This window comes from Podarcis melisellensis (assembly GCF_964234715.1).
Source record: "Podarcis melisellensis genome assembly, chromosome: 9".
NCBI classification, from domain to species: domain Eukaryota; kingdom Metazoa; phylum Chordata; class Lepidosauria; order Squamata; family Lacertidae; genus Podarcis; species Podarcis melisellensis.
In genome coordinates, this window is record NC_138541.1 from 18,285,440 (window position 1) to 18,308,191 (window position 22,752).

Sequence of the window (22,752 nt, forward strand, 5' to 3'; positions counted from 1 at the left end):
ATGTTAAGTCAGAATGCTAGAGTTATAAGAATGCCTGCATCTAATAACTGTTTGCTCTGGTTCTTATGTTCACTGATTAGACATCTGTGCCACAAAGGGGAGTCTCCTTTTAGAAGGAGAGTCTTGCTGCTCTCTAGGTAGTGGAAGAAGACACCTTAGGAAAAGCCAGGACTCAGTAGAATAGCTTAAAGGATTGACCTATAGTTACAACCCAGCAACAGGTTCTAGAAAGAGTCCTGCTCAAATTGTGTTTCCCTTTCTTCATAAGCGAGGCAGGTGGTTATGGAATATGATCTTTGTGGTGGTGGTGGCCTGACTTTGGAATGCTCTCCTGCAAGGCTCATCTATTTGCACTTTTCAAGTTTCCCTCATGAAACATTGATGCAAAGTTTGTCTGAGCCCTTACACAGTATGGCTGACTCTCTCCTTTAATCTCCCTTCACCCAATATTTTGCTTTACCTGTTATGACTGTCTTCATATTCCCTTTGTCAAATGGTATACCATATAAGCAGAGTCTCTTATCAGCCTGCCTTGCAGTTTCCATGTACAGATTGGCAACAGTGGGCAAAAATGTCAAATTTTAGGGAGTGTTGGGAGGCAGAATAAAACCAAACACCCCTCCAGGGTGCTGTCACCCCTCCACCTCTGCTGTCAGGCAGAGGTGAACCATGCTTGATATAATGAGAATAAAATTTGACATTTAATGTAGAAAACAAAACAGGAAGGATTAAAGAGCACAAATCTTGCTGAGAAATGGTTTTGCTTACAGAGGGTACTGAAATGTATTTAAAAGTTAGAGTTAATTGCTTTGTGTGGTGAAAAACAAACTGTTTCTGTGTAGATTTACTTATTTCTGGAATTAACAGCACTATGGCCAGTGCTTAGGGATCTGTATGGGCAAGCTGTCCCACTAGTGGGGGATTTTTGACCAGGAATGTTTGCCTACTACTCTCTTCTTCAATGCAAAATGAAAGTAGTGGCTCTGAATTGTAGGCTTCCTGATCTAAAGAATCCAGCAGATGTCTGGCCTTTCTGACCTCTGAAGTGAATGACCACCCCACTATTTTGCTTAACTTTCTGAAGCACTTTTGTACATTAGCTTCTTGCTCATGTACCAAGTTGCAATCTAGGCAGACAATGGTGCAAATTTGCCCATGTTGAAGTTCATTCCTTTTCACAAAAGAGCACCCTAACCAGTACTGCATGATGTGTAACTTTTAAATTTCTTGCACCAAAGGGAGTTCCTGGATTGCAGCAGTTCTCTGTCTTGTCCCCATAAAAGCCCGAGAGAGTTCATTGTTCTTCAAGAATATGGCAGTAAATTAGGTAGATGAGGAGGAGGGGAAAAAAATCTTTAAAAATTATATGTAGAGATCTACTTTACAGAATTAATTCTAGCTTGGGGAAATGCAATACATAGGTTAGGCAAGTGCTTTGCATACTTCAGCTCTTCTGTATCTCATTAACTTTTACTTAAGTGGCTCTATTGCTCTAATTCATTCTTCATTAGTCACTGTCGCTAATTTAGCTTTTTACTAAATTTAATTAATTCTATTTTCTGCATGTTCAAATTATATTTCCAGCTGCAATGCTCTTAACAGTTAGTGAGTTTGATTTGATCTCTGGAGGACTTGAAGCAGGTTTCCCAAATCTTGAAGCTGAAAGCAAAATATCCTCATATGTAACCTCAGAAGTCAGACATGGGAAGTATTGATTTCAGGCAAACTGTCAGCATAGATCTCTGCTGTGAATTGAAATGAGATGAGAAAATCATACCCTTACACACCTTTCCCCCTCCTCAAAGTGATTCACAGAGCTCTCACAGAAGGCTATTGACTGGTCTTCTGTCAATGATACCACACTGGTCTGGACCACCTAATTTACCATTCTTAATACCCCCTACTAGGTGATTCACTGAGGATGCAATAGAGGCAAGAGAGATGCTTTTTTCACAGCCATCAGTGCCATCCAGTTGGAAGGGCTATGCACTCATGTCTCTATTTGATCAGATTCACACCGGAACATGTGCCACCTACTGTAGACAGTGTCTGGCCTCCTTTATCTTCTGAAGCTTTTCGGTAAACCAAGCAGCCTCCCAAACTTCCCATGACGAGAGAGGGGGTTTAGGAACATTCATGTCAATGACCCTTTCCACCTCACTATTCCACAGTGAAACCAGGGCGTTGACATGTGGGGTGTGAGTCCCTTTTGTCTTTCCTGCTTTAGGGAAGCACTTCATCATTTCAGGCACTTTTTCTCCCAATCTGTCTCCAGTATTGGAAGTGAGCTGAGAGAAAAGTACAGTCTCAGGGAGGCGAAGTGTCGAGAGGTAAGCTCCTCTCACTTGCGTGCCTCTTTGAATGCCCTCCATTTCAATGCATAAACAGGACAGACACATGAACAACAAATATGGCTGCCCCATCGTATCTGGTTTGGCCCTTTTGGTGGCAAAGAGAAAGTAGAGAATCTGAGGGGATGGAAGATGGGGAAGGGGCAGCAGGAATAGGAGGGCCGAGGGGGAAAGGGCCAGAGCTCTCACAGCAATTAAGTCTCCCCACCTTCAAAATTTCTCTGATCTTTTACTAGCTCTTTTGATAAAAGGAGTGTTGGTCGTTTCAGCCTAAAACTGAAACTTAATTAGAACTAACCTATCATACGTAAAAAAACCTGAAAATCACATGGCAATGCATTAAATAACATGTTCTAGCCTGCCTGCCTTATGTCTTGTAAAAGAAGGACATGGGAAGCTGCCTTATACTGAGTCGGACTCATCCATCTATCTTTGTCTTGGGGTGGGGATTCCTTTGTCCTCCAGGTTTTGCTGAACTACAACTCTCAGTCCCAGCCAGCATGGCCAATGGTCAAGGCTGATGGGAGTCAACACTATCCAGAGGCCAAGTAAATATGGCAGAATCTCTTTTCTTGCAGATGTTGGGGATTGAACCTGAAACCTTCTTCATGCATGGCACATGGTGTCTCTCCCCCCCCCCCGATTCTTAAATGCAATTTGAAAGGCTTTCTTAAAGCTACAGATCAGGGAAATTGTATCACTTAAAAGAACTTAAAAGTCCTTTACTACTTTTAATGGTAAAAGATGCATTCCTCTGAGGGAGGTACCCAGTTGCCGGGGGGGGCTCATTCTTGAGCTTTTTGCTGGCTGTGTTAAATGAACTTGACAGATGAGCAACTCTGCATTAGTGTTTCTTAATATTAATGTGGGATTTTCTTCCCTCAAAACACTGTCCCATTAATCAGTCTGACTGATACACAGAATTATGCCAGAAAGCCGATTGCTATGGAAATTAGCGCTTTTTAAGTCGTCGTGCTGCATATTGACAGCATTTCCATGATTACTTGAACGTGATGTAAAGATTACCACTGGGAGGAAGCCCAGAGGGAGTGCAGCGGCAGAAGAGAAAAATGTTTTCTGATGTGAAGAAGTAAATCTTACAAAAACAGTTCCAACAGTTATTGGTGTGTGAGACCTGCCGCAAATGTTGACAGAGAGTCTCCTTCTAAGCTCAGTAGGCATTGGCGTGAGCCATAAATCAAAAGTTTCATGAAAAGGCCACTTTCCACCAAGGCTGCAGCCTTTCCTTCCATTAAAATACCCATAGATTGTTGCATTGCAGCTGTATGGCTTTATTTTTTTACTGTTATCATTCATCCTACATATAGCGTTCCATTCTGTGCTCATTTAATTTGTGTGTAATAACTAGTGTGGTATTGTGAGTGAAATGTCTAGGACCAAGGGGAGCCATTTTCAAATCCCCATTCGGTCACAAAAGTTCACTGGGTGATCTTGGGCCAGTCGCTATCTCTTTGCCTAGCCTAGTATGACTCACAGGTTAAAATGAAAGAGGAAGAACCATGTACTCAGACCCTAGATGCTCCTTGGAGAAAAGATGGAATATAATTGCAATAGTAAGTAGCAGCAAAAAAATAACAGACTTGAAGCATCTGCTAGTTTCACTTGCCTACTGGAATGACTTCAAACGGAAAGCCTTGGGTGCATTTGACCAGTGTTTTGATAACAAAAACACTGACTTTTCAATAGTGACATCAGCCACAGTGAAACCTGGAATAAGCTTCTTATTTCCAGAGGTGTAAGCTTATCTTTTAAAAGTATTTTTCCTGATTTGTTTGTTCATTTGTCTTGGGCATTTCAGAAACACTATACCTTAGCATTATGTACCAATTGTGTAACTGATCTCAGCATTTTGCTATTTCAGCGTGTGCTTGGGTTTCAAAACATTGAAAATGAGAGCTGTCACGTTCCCTGAGTCCGAATTGTCATAAGACAAATACATTGCTGTGTGTGTTGGATATAATGAAAGATAAATATTTTGGAGTAGAGTTTTGTAATTTCAGATAAAAAATATCCCTCATATTTATGTAAATCAAGAGCACATTCATCTAACTTCATCTACCCTTGTTTTGTGAATGCTCTAAACTAAGGGATAATATTTTGTTTCCAAATAGTGATTCTCTGGAGCAAACACAGTTTACTGCTTACACTGCTGCCACAGTAAGGAGCATGCCTGAAACTCCAGAGAACGGCACACGTGGACCAGTTCCTGCCAATCCAGCATCTGTGCCAGCTGTCAAGCCAACAGGACCTCAGTATGCAGTCAAAACCTCAGGCTGGCAATCTTCTAATCAGCCAGGTACATTTACCAACTACTATTTGCTCAGTTAAAAATGCAAAAGGTGTATATGGAAAAGGTAAAATGATGAGGATAATTCCTGGTTGTAAATCTGAGGTTTTAGTTGCCTTACTTTGCTAGTGTGTTAAAGGCTATAATAAGAGTAGGGATGCAGGTGGCCCTGTGGTCTAAACCACTGAGTTTCTTGGGCTTGCTGATCAGAAGGTCAGCGGTTCGAATCCCCTTGACAGTGTGAGCTCCTGTCGCTCTGTCCAAGCTGCTGCAGTTTGAAAACACGCCAGTGCGAGTAGCAGTTTGAAAACATGTCAGTGTGAGTAGATAAATAGGTACCACTGCGGCGGGAAGGTAAATAGCGTTTCCATGCACTCTGGTTTTCATCACTGTGTTCCGTTGCGCCAGAAGTGGTTTAGTCATGCTGGCCAAGTGACCCGGAAAGCTGTCTGTGGACAAACGCTGGCTCCCTTGGCCTGAAAGCGAGATGAGCGCCACAACCCCATAGTCGCTTTTGACTGGACTTAACTGTCCAGGGGTCTTTTTTATAATAAGAGTATGTGGCATCATTTATACAATACATACAAAAAAGGCCACCCTTCTCAAGTATATCAGTAATTATTAATTATTAATATGATACACTTATACAGCCAGTTCTGTGGAGAATAAATGTTTCCACTCCTATATTTTTTCCTGCAGGAAACTTCTACTTTGAGAATAACACAGAAAACATTTTTAAAAATACAGTTCTCAAGGTACATAGGTCTGTGATGCCATATTGAAAAGGGAGTGGACGTAACTGTCCTGTATGGCTTAGTTAACAAATCTGTACCCTTATAGGCTCTTAAACACCCCAAATTTACTGAGGGTTGCTATCTAAAATGGGCCACTTATTTATTTCATAAGTTTTATACACTGCTTGATTGTTTTTTAAAAATGCCTTGAAGCTGTTTACAAGATAAAACAGTAAAATTGAGAAAAATTCAGAACTATACTTTAAACATACAAAAGCTAACAAACTAAAGCAGTTTAAAATTACCTCAGCTTTCTATGCATCTGGGTAAAAAGGCAAAGGTAAAGGGCCCCTGACCATTAGGTCCAGTCGTGACTGACTCTGGGGTTGTGGCGCTCATCTCGCTTTATTGGCCAGGGGAGCCAGCGTACAGCTTCCGGGTCATGTGGCCAGCATGACTAAGTCGCTTCTGGTGAACCAGAGCAGCTCACGGAACTGCCGTTTACCTTCCCACTGGATCGGTACCTATTTATCTACTTGCACTTTGACATGCTTTCGAATTGCTAGGTTGGCAGGAGCAGGGACTGAGCAACAGGAGCTCACCCCGTTGTGGGGATTCGAACCGCCGACCTTCTGATCAGCAAGTCCTAGGCTCTGTGGTTTAACCCACAGCACCACCTGCATCCCTTAAGCATCTGGGTAGGCTTGCCTAAACAATAATGTTTTCAGCGGGTGCCGAATAGCTTGACTATAAACCATCTTGAATACAGGATAGGGTCCTCTTACCTGCTTCTCCAATGATTCAAGTTGTAAAGCTGTATTTTCAATGGCACTTTAAAGGGATTTGTCCTTTCAGGGGAGGCAGGGAATGTGCTTACAAGTTAGGGGGAAAATCTCAAAGTAAAAGAGAGAACATAAGGTGTTAATGTGCCATGTATTTTTAATAATGCAGCCTTTTGAGCATATGGCTGTGTTGCAACCATTTAATAAACGAACAACTCTTTGGGCTTCAGAGGTGTGGAACTTCAAAGTATCCTCAAGGTGGCGATAAATATTCGTATCTATGCCCCATTGAACTCACTTTTAGTGGCAAAACGTGAGACGAAGTTAAGGCTGTTTACAAAAAGGAAAAGACGATAGCCTGCGCTGAATGCTCTGTGTTCTTTTCAGATATGCTACGTTTAACAAAAATGCAGTGTTTGACCTTCAGATTATTCTACTTGGTGGTGGAAAGTTAAGAGTGTTGAAAGTTTTAGTATGCGGTCTTCCATAACTGGTTGATTTTTTTTTTTTTAAGTATATGTTCAAAATCACATTTCAGTACTTTTTCTCTCTGATATTGCCGCTGTCACTTCTGCTGTTGCCAGCTCAACAGCAAGGGCCACAACTGTGTTAACATGCTCTACAGAAGAGTAAAGATTCTTGCTCCCTGCCTGGAGCTGAGCTGAACTTTACGAGTGCAGGTGTTTTTGTTTGTTTTTTAAAGCAAATGATTGTGACGATGGGAAGCACTTAAAAAAAATCCACCTTGAAAATTGGGAGAGAGGCATGGTGAATTTTAGAGGGATTTGAGGGCTGGTCCCTCTCAGAAAGGAATTTTGCAAGGTGGTTTTGGGAAAGAAAATGCCTTTGAAAGCAGGGATTGCACTAGTAACAGTGATGGTAATCCTGGTTTTCAAAGGATCTCCCGGTTAGGTGGAAAAGAGTATATCCCATTCCATCTTAGCAGGCTGAAAAAAGTCCTTTGAAAGTCAGGACCACACTTGTTGTTACTGGCACACTGTTTGTTTTCAAGAGCTTTCTCTTGGCTCCTCAGCCACCTTATAAAGTTATGTAACTGGTATGGACCAAGCCTGCCTCATCTCTGAAATTTGCCCCATCTCCAAAAAAGTGGCATAATAAAGAGGACAATGGTTTAGAAAAACTCTGCCAATTGGATTTGACACAGCACTGCCACTAATTTATTTATGTTTATAAAAAGATTTATATGCTGCCCCCAAGGTGGCTCACATCATAAAAACATAAGGAGAAAAAATTGAATAATCAGGGCTGATAAAAGGAGTGACATTTACTGCTCATTATAAAGGCCGATTAAAACAAGTAAGAGACTATCGTAACAACTAATATAGTTATATTCTGCAACATACCTTTCGTGCGGGGGTGGGGGAAGACATTTAAGAGAAGGCTGCTCAGAAGAGGAAGTTTCTTAAAACCGTTTTAAAAACCCACAGTTAAAGGCTATGCCCATCCCTGAGGGCAGTTGTTTCCACAACCTGGGTGCCACCACAGAAAAGGCCCTTTCTCTCAAGCTTACTAACCAAATTCACATCACACGCAGCCACATGAGCAGGGCCTCTTCACATCTCAAAGCCTGGGCAAGTTTGTGTCTTTGCCAATGGTCCTTCAAACAACCCTCTCCTAAAATGTTTAAGCTTTAAAGGTTAAAACCTGCACTTTGAATTGTGCTCAGAAATACCTTATAAAGCTATTATGTTTCATGACTGAGCCTATCATTCTTTTGAGTTGGTTCTTATCTCCTACAGCCTTGTTGGAGTGTGTGTGTGTGTGTTTCTTTGAAGTTAACACATTATGGGCTGAGGCTGACTTCCTCATCATTGTCATTTAATTTGTTAAAAACCATGTTCAAGGAGGCTTACAACATAAAACATAATAAAAGTAGTCATAAACAATAAGCAATAAATAAAACATAGTAAAAAGTACACATTATGAGATCTAAAAATAAAGATACAAAAATATGTATAAATAACTGCAACCACCACCACCACAACAACAACAACAAAACAGTGAAAGCCCCTAAACAATACCCCAGCCAAAGAGTGTATTCAGCAGCCTTAGCTTTTGTAGCTGGAGTCAGTCCGGGCCCCGCCGTGCCAAGTCAACTGGAAAAGGCCTGCAAAGGCATGGAGCAGGTCTTCCAGGACTCACACCCAAGATGTCTTTCTCAAGATAACTTGAGAGGCCTCTGAGTAATAAAAATAAGCCAAAAGACACAAAGAAATATAATGGTTTTTACAATCATATATCTAGCCATTTGCCTTCTAGGTGATTGGGCAGGGAAGGCCAGGATTGGTTGCACTATAAATCAAGAACTAGAGTTTTAAATTAGTGTTAAAAAGGAAGTTGGGCTAGTGCAGAAGATTAACAGAAGGATGACTTCAGTGACTGTGGGAGAAAGATGATTTTGACAGAGGCTCTGCGTATTGTCTGAAGGTGGGAGATGACTGACAAGAGGGAGTAGCTGTTGAAAGTGTACTTACTAAAAGATGCTGTGTGGGGGGAAATATAATGTGCCAGTTCTTCTTAAGTGAAAATAACAGCAATCACAAAGGGTTGTATCTAAAGGCATTCATGCAGATGAAATTGTCCATAAAAAGAAGGTGAGAAAAATCCACAATGGAAGCATAACAGTGCATTCATCAGCTTGTTTATGAAACTTGTTGGATTTCTTGGTGATAAATACCACCTGTGAAGCATTAAGGAGATTTATATACTGATCCTAGAACACATTTGGAAAACTTGAGCTTTTGTGGAAATCTATACCAAGTACAGGACATGCGAAGACTTCCCACTATTACATTTGGCTATTTTTAGCAGTGGATACTTGCTCCTCATGCAACTGCAGCTACTTCATGAAATATTTAAGTGCTTTTGTCCAGGTTTTGCAAAATACTTTAACTGCTAGGTAAAAATAGGTAACTGATTGTCTGGATCTATTTCAGCCTGGCTTCAGGCCCAGTCAGGGCACTGAAACTGCCTGGGCCCGCCCTGGCTGATGACATTTGTCATCAGAGAGAGATGTGGGGAGTATACTTCTGCTCATTCTGCTTGATGTTTTGGCACCTTTTGACTACAATATCCTTCTGGAGTAGCTCAAGAAAGTGAAAGTTGGGGGCACTGTACTTTATTGGTTCTGCTTCTGCCTCTAGAGCCATTTCCAGAAAGTAGTTATTGGGGGCCCCGCTAAGGCACTGTGAAAGTTGGAAATACAGGAGTCAATCTTGTTCCCATACTATTTAACTGTGTCTGACTCTACTGGGAGTGGTCATAAGGAGATTAGGAGTTAGGTGTTACCATTATTTAATTATACCCACCTCTGTCATTCTGTTCCATCTGAATCATGAGGCAGTTGAGGTCGACTCACTAGAAGTAATAGATGTAACTTAGCCGTGTCCATTAATTTCAGTGGGTATACTTTGAGTAAAACTTAGTTGAATACCACCCTAAGACTTGAAGAATTTTATCACCCTTCCAGGTTACATACTGATTGTTGTTGTTTAGTCATGTCCGACTCTTCGTGACCCCATGGACCAGAGCACACCAGGCACTCCTGTCTTCCACTACCTCCCGCAGTTTGGTCAAACTCATGCTGGTAGCTTCGAGAACACTGTCCAATCATCTCGTCCTCTGTCGTCCCCTTCTCCTTGACATACTGATTAGTTCCTTATAATATAAAGTGTTTTTTCCCCAGTCAGTAAGTCTCCAATATTTCATGCTTTTTGTATGGACTTTACATAGCGTTCTCTAATATTAGACTTCAGATAATATACTGAGGCAGGTACCCTGTTAGTGCTGCCCAACAGATGGATGCCCCAGGAATCTCTAAAGTTGCATCACTGATTCCATCTGTTCAAAATAAAGTACGATAAAAGCTTTCTGTTATTCTGTTTTCATGGGAAATATCAGCATCAGTATGAAAATACAGTTGTTTTGGAACTGACAATCAATGCATAATAGCAGCCCTTTTCTGTTCAACTTTGTCAGTTTCTGCTCTGACATCTGATACTCTTTGTTTAAAGATGTTTCTGGCCACAAGTGAATTCAGAGCCAGCCCTGAAAATCCATTCTAGTAACTTGGAAAATTTCTGAAACCAGAAACTGCTTGGAGCTGGTGCCATCTGTTTCTTTAAGTCACGTCTTAGGAAGTCTCTCTTCACCCATTTGAAATAATCTGCACCAATAATTAGATATTCTAACATGTGTTAGGCCAGAGATTGCCATAACACATAACTGTTCTTATTAAATAAGCAGGGGGCGATTTTAATACCCCAACTCACATGCAAACCCCACCACCACCACCTTTGAACTCTTTCTGTTCTGGTGATATTTGCAAAGCCCTCGATTTATGTGTTGAAAACAAACATTGGCAGCACTTTTGCTCTAAAGACCTTTAAAATGACCATATTGATCACAGGTGCCTAAAATTCAGGAGTCTAAGCATTCATTTTTATTTTTATTTTTGTAAAGCCCAAGATCCCAAAGCAGAAAAAGCTGTTACAAGATAACATGATTTTATCTGTTCTAAGTCTATGTACTATTTGTATAACATTTTTTCCTCTTACCATAGTAGACCACTAATTTGGATTTAGCACTATTAATGACTAGATCATTTTCTTTGCAGAAGGCAGTAAATAATATTCTCATAATGCCTTGCAGTGTTGAGGTCATATGTTTACAGGCATAGGGAGACCATAGGAATATAGAAATACTGATTATGCAGTGCTGGAGCTAAATCATGATTATTTTTTATTCAAACTAAAATACAACATTGTTGGACTCCTTTAAATGATCAGACCTAGACCTGCTTCAGCAATTTCACTTCTGCATAGATTTTTAAATCATTCTCTGGAACCCCCCCTTTTTTGCAGAAGAATCAAAGAGGATATGATTAGGCATCTCTGCAGTCAACCAATATAGGAAATGTAGGAATAGACCTTAATTCCCTACAAACATTGTATAGATAGTTCAGTAGCAACATCAGAGGAGTTTGATTCTAACAAATGGACAGTCTGGTATTAATAATTCTAAATTGTTTTTCTGTCACGAGGCGGCATACCACAAACTCTCACAAGTTAACTAATGTGAATTCCGACGCAGCCAAGGAAAGTATATTGTGAAACCACAGCAAAGCTATTCGTAAATGTCAACTGTTAAAGCCGAGGTATTTACTTGTGATGTGAAATGTCAACCTTTTGAAATCACTGTGGCAGTGGGGTTTATTTTTGGTTTTTATTTTGGAGGGTTTTTTTAGGATTGTGCAAATATAAATGAAAATATGTGAAATTCCTGGGACCACTGGAAGATACAATGGGGGCTATATCTTTGGGGGGGGTATGTATTGTTTCATTGGTTTATAAACTGATGTGGAAATATTTAGCATTATTCATATCTAGGTTCAGGTAGTGGGAGAGCGTTGAAATGCTTGCATTGTTTGCTTCCACAGTCCATTGGCTGCTCCCATGGCGTCAAATGCAGAGGGGATGGATTAATATGTGCCCATATCCTCTTCCTCCTCCCACCCACTTCTGGCAACAGTGCATCCTTCCTTGGCCTCTAGCCATGGCCCCAGTAATTCTGCAATGAGGCTACCCTGTTAGGTGGGATCTGCCTCCATTGGAAATTTAAGGGAGAGAACATTGTCTCAGCCACCCAGAGGGTGCATGGTTCCGAACAATATAACATTTTAAAATGGCAAAATAAGAGGTGAATTAACCCCGCTCCTAGAAAGCATTTGCAGTGCTGCAGCACATAGAGACATGCCCCAGGATCAATGATTGATAGAAATTCACCATACGTTATCCCAGTGGCGTAGCGTGGGGGGTGCAGGGGGGGCCGGCCGCACCATCTGGGGGTTAGGGTTAGGGGGCACAAATCCACGGGTTAGGGGGCGCAAATTACTTGCCTTGCCCCGGGTGCTGACAACCCATGCTACGCCACTGCGTTATGCAGAGTGAATTCAGACAGTCTTGTAAAAAACAAAAAGTTCGAATTTTCCCTGCTACCCCATGACAAAGAGTGATAGCAAAAAGCTGTTGAGGGTTGATTAGTTAATTAGGACATGATTCTCCATTGCAACATATACCTCTGCAAAAGAGGTGCTATCAGATCAAAATGGTAGCATTTGACACCGACTTCACATAGGTTGCTATGATTAGACGAGGTGCAGGCAGTTCAAAATCAGCTCAGGTGTTGCTACAGTGCTTTGAAAAGGTGGGGAATAAAGAGAGAAATATGGTCTGATAGTAAATGCACCTGTGTGGGCATATGTGTGGAAGTGTGTGGACAAAGGTATGGAAGAAGGAGCAATGGGAAAAGAAGAGACGTGTGAGAGTGGATACCTTAATGTAAAATGAGTAAGATTTCAAGTTCCTAGACCAGTCTTCCCCAATCTGGTAGCCATCAAATGTTTTGCCTGTGTTAACAGTTAAGTAAATATAGGATAGATTCAGTAATGCAGTGAAATAATCTAGATCTAGACTTAATACATAACTTTGATTTCACTTCCTACTTGTTAACAGACCAAAAAAAAAAAAAGATAGAATACAAAGCTAATTCAACTACAGTGGCACCTTGGTTTAAGAACAGCTTAGTTTATGAACAACTTGGATTAGGAACGCTGCAAACCCAGAGGTAGGTGTTTTGGTCTGTGAACTTTGCCTTGGAAGCAGAACATGTTTTGCTTCTTGTTGAGTGTGTTCCATTTGTAAATTGAGCCCCCCGCTGCTATGGGAAAGCACACCTTGGTTTAAGAATGCTTTGGTTTATGAACGGACTTCTGGAACAGATTAAGTTCGTAAACCAATGTACCACTGTACTAGTTAGTCTTGCTGAAGTATAGGGGAATACAATAACCTCTGTTAGTCTCTTCCATCTGTCCTTAATTTATTTCCAGTTGGTGCTAATTTTGCATGTGTTCATTCATAAATTTGTTTCCACATTAAACTGGTTTTTTTTAATGAGAAAAAAAATCCATCCAAAAATTCATATTAAAATATGTGTTTTATCTCATTGAACATATTTCTAAATGATTTTATCCTAATATATATATTGACACTTGGTACAGTTTTTGAGTCAAGGGCTGTATGGTTCCATTCCATTGTGCTAGTGTGGGAGATGGGAATCAGGTCAGTTCACTTAAAATTGCAAACTGAATGAAATTCACTTCCATTCCCTAGTTTAAATATAGTCCAGAGACAGGGTCTTCTTATCAGGCTAGATGATTTACAGCCAGCGCTCTCATCTCTCCTTTAGAAAATGTTGGCAGAAGTAAAATGGAAGTGCTGTTTAGTAGCAAGGATAGTACGGTTTTAAATGTCTGGGGAAACCCAGACATATGGCAACCCTAATTTTATTGTACCTGAAGGTAATGGCTTGTGAATTTTGCATTGTTAACTACTGGTTTTTATTGTGTGTTTATCTTCATTGTGCCTTTTGGGGGTCTGGTTGCTGCCATCATCATTCCAAACTGCATGGAACTGTCCATGCAGAAGTCTCTTGCTGTCTCGGAATGTGGGAATGTCTCTATCGCTCACAGCCATTTCTGCTTCATTACTTAGTAGTTCTACTTTTAAGAGTCCCAGTATGGCATCCCAATTACCCCAATGGCATTATCCAGAGCTTGGGCTGGGCGATAAAGTAATATATCGTCCCAAACCAGCTTGAAGTCCTTATTGTGATATTGGTTTCATAATTTTTGATCTCACAAATCATGAGAGGGGTGGGTGGGTGGGTGGGTGTGTACACTATGCAAAAATCATGCAGGGAAAACCATGAAGCCAGCCAAGACACAAGTCTATGACATATAATGAGTAATGCTACTTGATGCAAAAATTTGCCAAACTAAAATAAATAGATGGGTGTAAATAGGATGTGATGGTGCTCCAAGGTGCTACTTCCTTCCCAGGTTCTATAACTGCTGTTGCTTGGTGTTTGTATGTGTATGTCAGTACACACACACACACACACACATACACAAAAACACACAACTCTGAAATTGTGCTGACTTTTGAGTGGCTTATGGTACAGCAGATGAGAAGATGACCCAAGCCAACCCAGAATGCTCATTTTAATTAAGAAGCTTCACAGCCCATTTAATCTGAGCTCTTGAGAGATGAAAGGCTAGCTACTATAGCAGGAAACTAACCCTCTGAAGTTGTAACCGGGCCTCTAATGCACCTGTTCTGATTTTCATGGTGCACATTCTAGCTTTCTCAGTCATTTTAAGAAATGATAACAGCATAATCCTTCCTGTTCTGCCTTTCATCATGAGAGGATTTAAAGCTTTAACTGTATTCCACAAATTCAGCAAAATAAAATAAAATGTGGCTATTGAATGCTTTGTGCTCTTTCTCTGCTGCTAACCTGAGCCCATGATTCTTTGGGGGATCTTAAGGGACTAAAGTATCTCATACATTTACCATAATTATTTTTTTATTCAAGCAGGATAAATTCCTTCAGCTTCCACATGGACAGGAAATAAAGAACTGCTACTGTATAAGAGTGTGTTAATATTCTGCTGAAGAACCAGCATTTCGTTTTATACTAGTCTAATAGCACTATATTTCATTTAAGCAGTTGAAAATGAAATTGTGCACATTGAAGTAGTATTGTTATTTATAGATATTACATGACACTTGATCTTATATTTAAGTGAGTGCTGAACTATTTAGTCTGTTGTATTGTTGCCATGGGCAAGAGATCATCTGTCAGGGTAACTGCCTCACACATCTGACCTTACTCCCTCGTAGCAATGCTTCACTATTTTTTCCAGTTCACTATTGAGTTGGCAATCAGCAGTATAATATGCTATTAATAAAACCTTGGCTGTGCCAAATATTGCCACCTTTAATTTTAAGGCTTTAAAATAGTGATATAGAAAATCAAAATAGTAATAGTAGTAATATTTCATGGGAAATGCTGTGTTTGTATATGAATAGGTGAAATATTGTTTTGCATGCCTAAGGAGTGGTATTTCTTTATCCAGTTGAATATTTGTAAACATGTTTCTGAACATTACAATGCTCAGTTGGGGTTCAGCTCAAGCAGGCCAGTTCTGTCTCTTGTCCCCTTGCCTGGTTCTCCACCCCAACTGACATGCAATATTCTGTAACTCCTGTTGACCACTTAGTCCTCATTGGGGTGTGTTTTGGAGGATCACCCCATTTGGTGGTGTGGGGTTTTTTTGTGTGCTTCTGAGAACATTGGTGCTTCCTAAAGCATTTCAACACCTCTATCTTGTTTCTCTGTGGCCCAGCCCCACTTGGGTTCCTGTGGCTATTATGCAACATTGCACAGTACACATCAGGTCACCATTTTCAAATGAGGAAAATGCCTTTTTTTCTTCTTGGTAATAGCTAACTAAAGGAAGCAAGTCTTCTTTTATTTAAATGTACTTCTGGTAACGTCCTAACATTCCTTGGCATGCCTCCTGAAAGTATGCTTTTTTCAAACACGCTTCTATTTGTACTGCCTTTGTAAATGTGTCAGAAGGTAGGATATCATTCATCCCTCATTTGTTTGCTTAAAGTTTAATATCTATAGTGTTTCGCTTTTGAGTCACACTGTGATTCAAATAATATGAATGCATAGTTGCTCTCAGACTGTCTGAAAACTCTGTTTTTAGATATAGGTAGTAACAAGATAATAAATCTAAAAAACTAGTTTTCACATTGTAATGTTAGACATATAGTGTCAATAACTTTGTGTTTCATCCAGATCTTCAATTGAAAGGGAGGGGTCTTACTAACATTTATCCCACATAAAATCGGATTGTTCATCGTTCTTTACAGTGTCTTCATTATTTTTATGACGACCATATTTTAAAAATTCTGTCACCTCCCACTTATTTTGCTAAAACAACCTGATTGGCAATAATAGGCACCTGATGAAAGTTCAAGATGTTTTTAAACATTGTTTCCTTCTCTTAAGCCTGTTTTATTTGCAATTAAGTACTCGTAGCCATACCATTTTTGGAAACTATCCATGAGTATATTTTGAGCTACAACTTTTCAAGCTTTTTATTAAAGCATTTTTAAAAAAACTTTTTAAAGTGCAATTTTGTATGTATATATTCAGAAATAAGCTCCATTGAGTTAAATGACACTTATGTCCAGGTACCTGTACAGTTCTATTTTTAAAAAAAGAGATTTCATTAACAAATAAAATTTATACTATAACAAAAGACGAAAGATGACCTTTTAATAGAGAAATAAATTAATCTCACATACATAATCTCAAAACCAGTAACTCCTTCACCCACCCACCCCACATTTTCCATTCATAGCTACCCTTTACTTGAACTAATAGTTTGAGTGTATGGTTCTTGGATTCCAAAAGAACTTTTAGACATTTTGGATTCAGCAATGTATTTTTTAGATGGGTTTTTAATGCTTTTTGCTGCTCTCAGCTGCCATGGGAAATGATGAGGATGAGGATGATGATACTGTTTTGCAACAATTCTCACCAGTATGGAGTAGCAGCCCCTGTGTGTGTTTGTTTGTTTGTTTGTATGTTTGTTTGTTGCTCATGGCAACCATTTTTTGCTGGCACGCACCAGCACTTTTATCAGTATATGAGTACCAGGGCCACATTTTTCTTATTTACTAAATAAAGCACTGATAACAAACAATAAAAATAGGATTACATCTTAAGAGCTCTTATTGCATTATAACAAACCAATAAGGGCTCATAGTTATGACCTGGAATAAACTATTTTGTAATTATAATAGTAAAAAGGTAAAGGTAAAGGTACCCCTGCCCGTACGGGCCAGTCTTGACAGACTCTGGGGTTGTGCGCCCATCTCACTTAAGAGGCCAGGGGCCAGCGCTGTCCGGAGACACTTCCGGGTCACATGGCCAGTGTGACATCGCTGCTCTGGCGAGCCAGAGCTGCACACGGAAACGCCGTTTACCTTCCCGCTGGTAAGCGGTCCCTATTTATCTACTTGCACCCGGAGGTGCTTTCGAACTGCTAGGTTGGCAGGCGCTGGGACCGAGCAGCGGGAGCGCACCCCGCCGCAGGGATTCGAACCGCCGACCTTTCGATCAGCAAGTCCTAGGCGCTGAGGCTTTAACCCACAGCGCCACCTGTGTCCCTTATAATAGTACAGATTAATATATAGGTACACATCTATTTCATTCTCCAGTTGCTTAGCTATGACCCAATCATTACATATGCTATGTGTCAGGGATGAGTATGGTTGCTCGCGAGTAAACAGCCAGGACTCCAACCTGCCTTTTTCCAGGTTTTATTTGGTGCAAACTATGTACAGTGCGGGTGGCGCTGTGGGTAAAACCTCAGTGCCTAGGACTTGCCGATCGCATGGTCAGTGGTTCGAATCCCCGCGGCGGGGTGAGTTCCCGTCTTTCGGTCCCAGCTCCTGCCCACCTAGCAGTTCGAAAGCACCCCTAAGTGCAAGTTGATAAATAGGTACCGCTTTATAGCAGGAAGGTAAACGGCGTTTCTGTGTGCTGCGCTGGTGCTGGCTCGCCAGAGCAGCTTCGTCACGCTGGCCACGTGACCCGGAAGTGTCTCCGGACAGCACTGGCCCCCGGCCTCTTAAGCGAGATGGGCGCGCAACACCAGAGTCGGACATGACTGGCCTGTACGGGCAGGGGTACCTTTACCTTTACCTATGTACAGTGCAGAAATCCAAAGTTCATGTCTGCCTCAGTCACTAACAGATTTCAAGAGTGTGTTCTTCCTGTCCCCGCCCCCCAGCATAAGAACCTCGACACCCCCAGTCTCCTCCTCTTTTCCTTACGTTTGACTCCCTTGCCCAAACTAGGCAACAGGGGCTTGTAGTAACACCTGTGAGCCTTTGCCTCACCTCCCCCCACCTTTCCTCTTCCGTTTCGCCTGAGGCTTCGCTCCCCGCAGTCTCTGACGAAGTATTACTGCTCAACAAAGTAGGAGGCTCCCTGTATGTTCCTGCCTCCTTCCCCCCTTTCGATGGCAGTCCCCTGACACTATGCCTCAAAATTTCTTTGAGGTTACTCATATTTGTCACTGCAAGCATAGTTTATTATAAAGTTTTCATTCCATTTTGTTTTATAGCAGCTGGAAGTGGATGGACATCAGACAAGAGTGGAAGACCCGGAGCAACTGTGCCAAGTGAAAAAAATACAGCAGCCCCACCTCTGCCAACAGATGAAGACACTTTGGTTCAGATGGCAGAGCATATTCCGGCAGGAAAACGAACTCCGATGTGTGCTCATTGCAATCAAGTAATTAGGTTTGTAATTTCCCCCCTTTTAACATGAGGTGAAGGCTTTCTAATTGTTAATCTACAAGATTTTTACACCTTAATATTCTTAGCCCATAGACAAGACCATTCCAGGTCTTCTCTTAAAACCCCCACAAACATGATAAATTATAAGTTTTACTAGCTGGTGTTTCTAGAAGTCTACTTGAAACAGATTGTATATATAGATATAGTTAATGTTTGTGTAATTCATAGTAGAAAAAAGTTGCACATCACTGAATGATAATTTGAATCTGAGAAGAAAGTTAGCATAAATATAAACTGCATATCATACACTCCCAGTAGCTATGGACACTTTTTGAAACTGTTTTTAGTGACATTGGCACAGGGAGCAGGAGACACCAGAAGTGAAATTTAAAGCAAATAAGTATTCATTGCAATCAGACCCAGAAGGTAAACAAGGTGAAAAGCAAATAGCAGGTGATATGGAAATAAAACAAGAACTATGCAGTAACAAATATTTCTTTGAAGGCCAGAAGAAAACTAAACAATACCGCCTTTATCAAACTTAAATGGCAATTAAACAAACAATTGAATCATTGCTAGAACTATGCTTACACGAGCTCCTTAGGAGTTTGACTGCTTCTGACAAGTCGTCTTCAAGTTCAACCCATGTAATAACAATGATTGACAGCCTGCAGGTTGCGCTCCAGCACTGCCTTCTGTAACAACCTTGTCAGTGACAGGTATCCCAAATCCCCAAGGCAGGCTACAGAGCTATTATTGTCTGCCTGGATTAGTCAGTTCACACTGGAACTCTTAACTGTGGCCAGTCATCAAGGAAATGATGAAACTGTAGGGGTGTCAAGGAAGATGATTAGTCCACCCCTTCATGTGACTTAGTTGAGCTGGCTCTTGCACGTTAAATGGAATTGAGTCTTACATGATTCCATAAGGAAAAATTACGAGGAGACAAGCAATATCCGTACCTTGCCCCCACTCTGAGAACTCTGGGCCAACCCAAGGAGGATCCATGAAGTCCTGCATTTGGATCACCAGTTCTCCATGATCAGTCGTATCAGAGAGCACAGAAAAATGTAGGAGGATCAACAAAGCATAATTAATGCTCACAATATCTAGGCTGGGAATTATAAAATATATTGTATGGGTATGGATGCAATGTGTAATTGATGCCCGCAGTATCTGCAGGCAAATTAATCCCGGTGCTTTATTCAGGAAATGAAAGGAAGCAGAAAACACCAGATGAGAAGGATATGCACTGAAGCCATCTGACAATACCTTAATCAATATATCATGTTCTCCGTACACTCTTGCACTACAGTGGTTTGGGAAACTTGTGATAGCCTTCAGGGTTGAGGTTTTAGCATAATTACAGTTCATGCCCTTTGGGGCAGTATTACCTATGAAAAGGTAAGCGCTGGATCAAGTGACATTCCACAGCACACCTGTTTTGCAGCCAAACTGCATTGTAGACTTGGTTACTTTACACTGAGACATAAAATAACCATGAAATGCCAGCTCCCAAAATTTAAGAGAGGCCACCTCATAACTTTTTAATTTCTTTTCTTAATTATTGATCAAGTTATCATCTAGTCATCATAGATACTTTCCTGGGCCTACTTTTTTTAAAAAAAAATCCTTCTTTTTGCATTGAAACCTAAGACAGATGACAAATTCAACGTAGCGCCGTGGCGATCACTCTGTCAGTGCAAGCATTTCAGCTTCCCAGACAAAACAATATCCCCCTTCCTCACCCTGTGTGCTCTTCCATGGGTTCAGCCAGCCACCCCAGAGTGAGGTTTGGCAGGGTGCATTGCAGGGGGAGAGAGGGGGGAAGGCCTATTGCATATGTAGAAATCTACAAAATATTTGTAATGTGGATCTGATGGGGTGTTCTTTGACAGTACTCAAGTACTCATGCAGCATGACATGTCTTTGAATGTCAGAATAACTAAGTTAGCTATTACTTCCAAATCCATATTTTTATTAATGTATTTTTGTGTAGTTTACATGCAATGGGTTTATTTTAAAGGTTTTTCATTCTAAAACAAAGTTATCATAGGCTTTGTCAGCTGCTAAAAAAGAGTGGGGGGGATTCCCCAAGATGAATAAGGAGTTAAGTGTTGCCTGACACAGGAAATGAAAAAGGAATGCAGTATAAAAATGTGATTTTTATTTTTATATTATCTTCATTTAACGCGAAGAAATCAGGCCAGAGTTGTTGCCTTTTGGTTACCAGAACAGAGCAAACAGTGACACTAACTTGATACACTCCAGCAATCTTTTTCCATCAGTGCCCTTTCAGTTACTGTTTGAACAATACAAATCGAAGAAAGTGCTCACATTGGATGTGGAAACACTGGATATGGAAATATTGGATATTTTTATCCATGGGGGAACACATCTGTGTCTCAAAATTCTGAAAGGAATACTGGTTCTGAGTATCTGACCACAACTATAGTAACAGAAAGCAATTTGAGTGCAGGAAGCAATCAGTGAAGCAGGCTTAAACTTCATCCAAACCGTTGTTATTCATTAATAAATGGAGAGTACAAGGCATGTCCTATAAATGATTACAGTTCTACTCCTAGGGAAACATTTGAAGGACTTAGCATGGATCTTAAGCGTGTACACTCCGATGTAAGTTCTATTGATACTTCAAAGTGGTACAATGGACGGGGGAGAGACTGAAATTAGTACATTAACTGACAGCCAGTACTTAACACTTACGTTTTCTTGGCCCGTGTTGCAATTCACTTTGTGTTATTCAGAGCATGAGTATTAAATTCTGGATCAGTGAAAGTAATGTTATAATCACTTTGTGGTCTTTTCTTGGTGTGATTCCATGCATTAAACATGGCACTTTTAACTGCAAAAATCATGAATAACCTCTGAATATAGGGAGATACTGGAAGAAAACAGTTGCTTCCCCACCCCTCTTAAATTGGGACTTTTGTACTGCTTTAAGCGGTTCACTTTGCAATGTCAAAACTGTAAAATCACAGCAGAAAACTTAACTATAACAAGTATGAAAAAACTGCTTGCTAAATGTAACAGGTGGTGTAAAAACACTTCCTCCCTTCCTACTTCATTAGCATCCAAGTCTATCATTTTAGAGCAGACAATTGGAAACTTGATTCCACCTGGGGCCAGAAGGACCTCTTCTGTGTTCCTAATGAGTCTGGTAAATTAGCCTTTGCTGACACAGTGAGAAGGGAGCACTTTGTTGTACATAAGGACTTGTATTGTTTGATCGCTACATAACTGAAAGGGCATTGATGTAAAAAGGTGCTTGTACAGAGGTTGGAGGGTATCGGGTTAGGTCAGTATTTGCACCGTTCAGGTAATCACATGGCAGCAGGGGGTGTCTGTAGAATTCTGGACTGTCCTCTTAAAGCTGCATGGAGAACTGTAAATAATAAATAAAACCCTTTGCAATAAGTTCTAAAGTCACCAACAGGCCATAGAAAAGCAAAAATCAATTTTCTAAATGAAATAGCGTGTCCTCTTTTTCTAGATGTTTGAATGGTTGTGCAAACATGCAGCAGGAATTCTAGATCTGGCTGGTATTTAAAAGATAGCTTCCATTCTTTGGCAGAGGAAACTGGTTAAGCCAAAGACTTGTAAATAAATTTGATGCTGAAGTTGATGAAAAGGGGCTGCATCCACACACAGGACTGTTTCAAGAGTTTTCCATCGGATGGGCAGACTTCTCACGTGCATCCAGGAAATGAGTCTGAAATTTAGCTTTCATCTTCTTCCAAAATTACATTTATTCTCATTTTAGAAATGAGTATTAATTCTGTTTCAAGGTGAAGGGATAATAAAATGCCCAGAGCTGTTTCATATTTATTTAAAATGTAGTTTTACTTTCAACATTGCTTTACCTCACTTTTGAATCTTCAGTCGTTTACATTTTCAAATTAACCCTGGTTTCATGTGCCTGTAATAATGGCATCTCCAATGTGGTGCCCTCAGATACCCACTCACCCCCCTCAGTGCACACCAAGGGCTATTCCCCTCTAAATTTCTATTATTCAAAATTGAGAATTGGAGAGGTGTTTGTTGGGGAACGATGTCTGTTTCTCAGGAGTGTCGCCTGCTTTTCACTGTATTTTACTTGCTTCTTGTTGGAGTTTTGTGGGGAGGCAGAAGAATTCTGAGCATTACTAGTTTCATTCTGTGAAATAGGCATATCGTGGTGCTCCATTTAGATTTCTGAATGTGTCCCTGGCCCACAAAAGGTTGGCCATCCCTGTTGAATTAAGCTTGCCCTTTTCACCAAACATCATCATCATCATCATCATCATCATTATTATTATTATTATTATTATTTAT

At 40.6% G+C, this 22,752-nt stretch overlaps 1 protein-coding gene across 4 annotated transcripts in view; it reads left to right on the forward strand.

Moving 5' to 3' along the window:
- The window catches only part of PDLIM5 (PDZ and LIM domain 5), a 120,131-nt gene that overhangs the window by 91,644 nt on the left and 5,735 nt on the right, over positions 1-22,752 (forward strand). For all 4 annotated transcript variants that reach the window (XM_081924893.1, XM_081924895.1, XM_081924896.1 and 1 more), the window contains 2 exons: positions 4,484-4,668; positions 18,246-18,423. In XM_081924893.1, the coding sequence (XP_081781019.1) occupies positions 4,484-4,668; positions 18,246-18,423 (363 nt within the window). The remainder of the gene's footprint in view (positions 1-4,483; positions 4,669-18,245; positions 18,424-22,752) is intronic.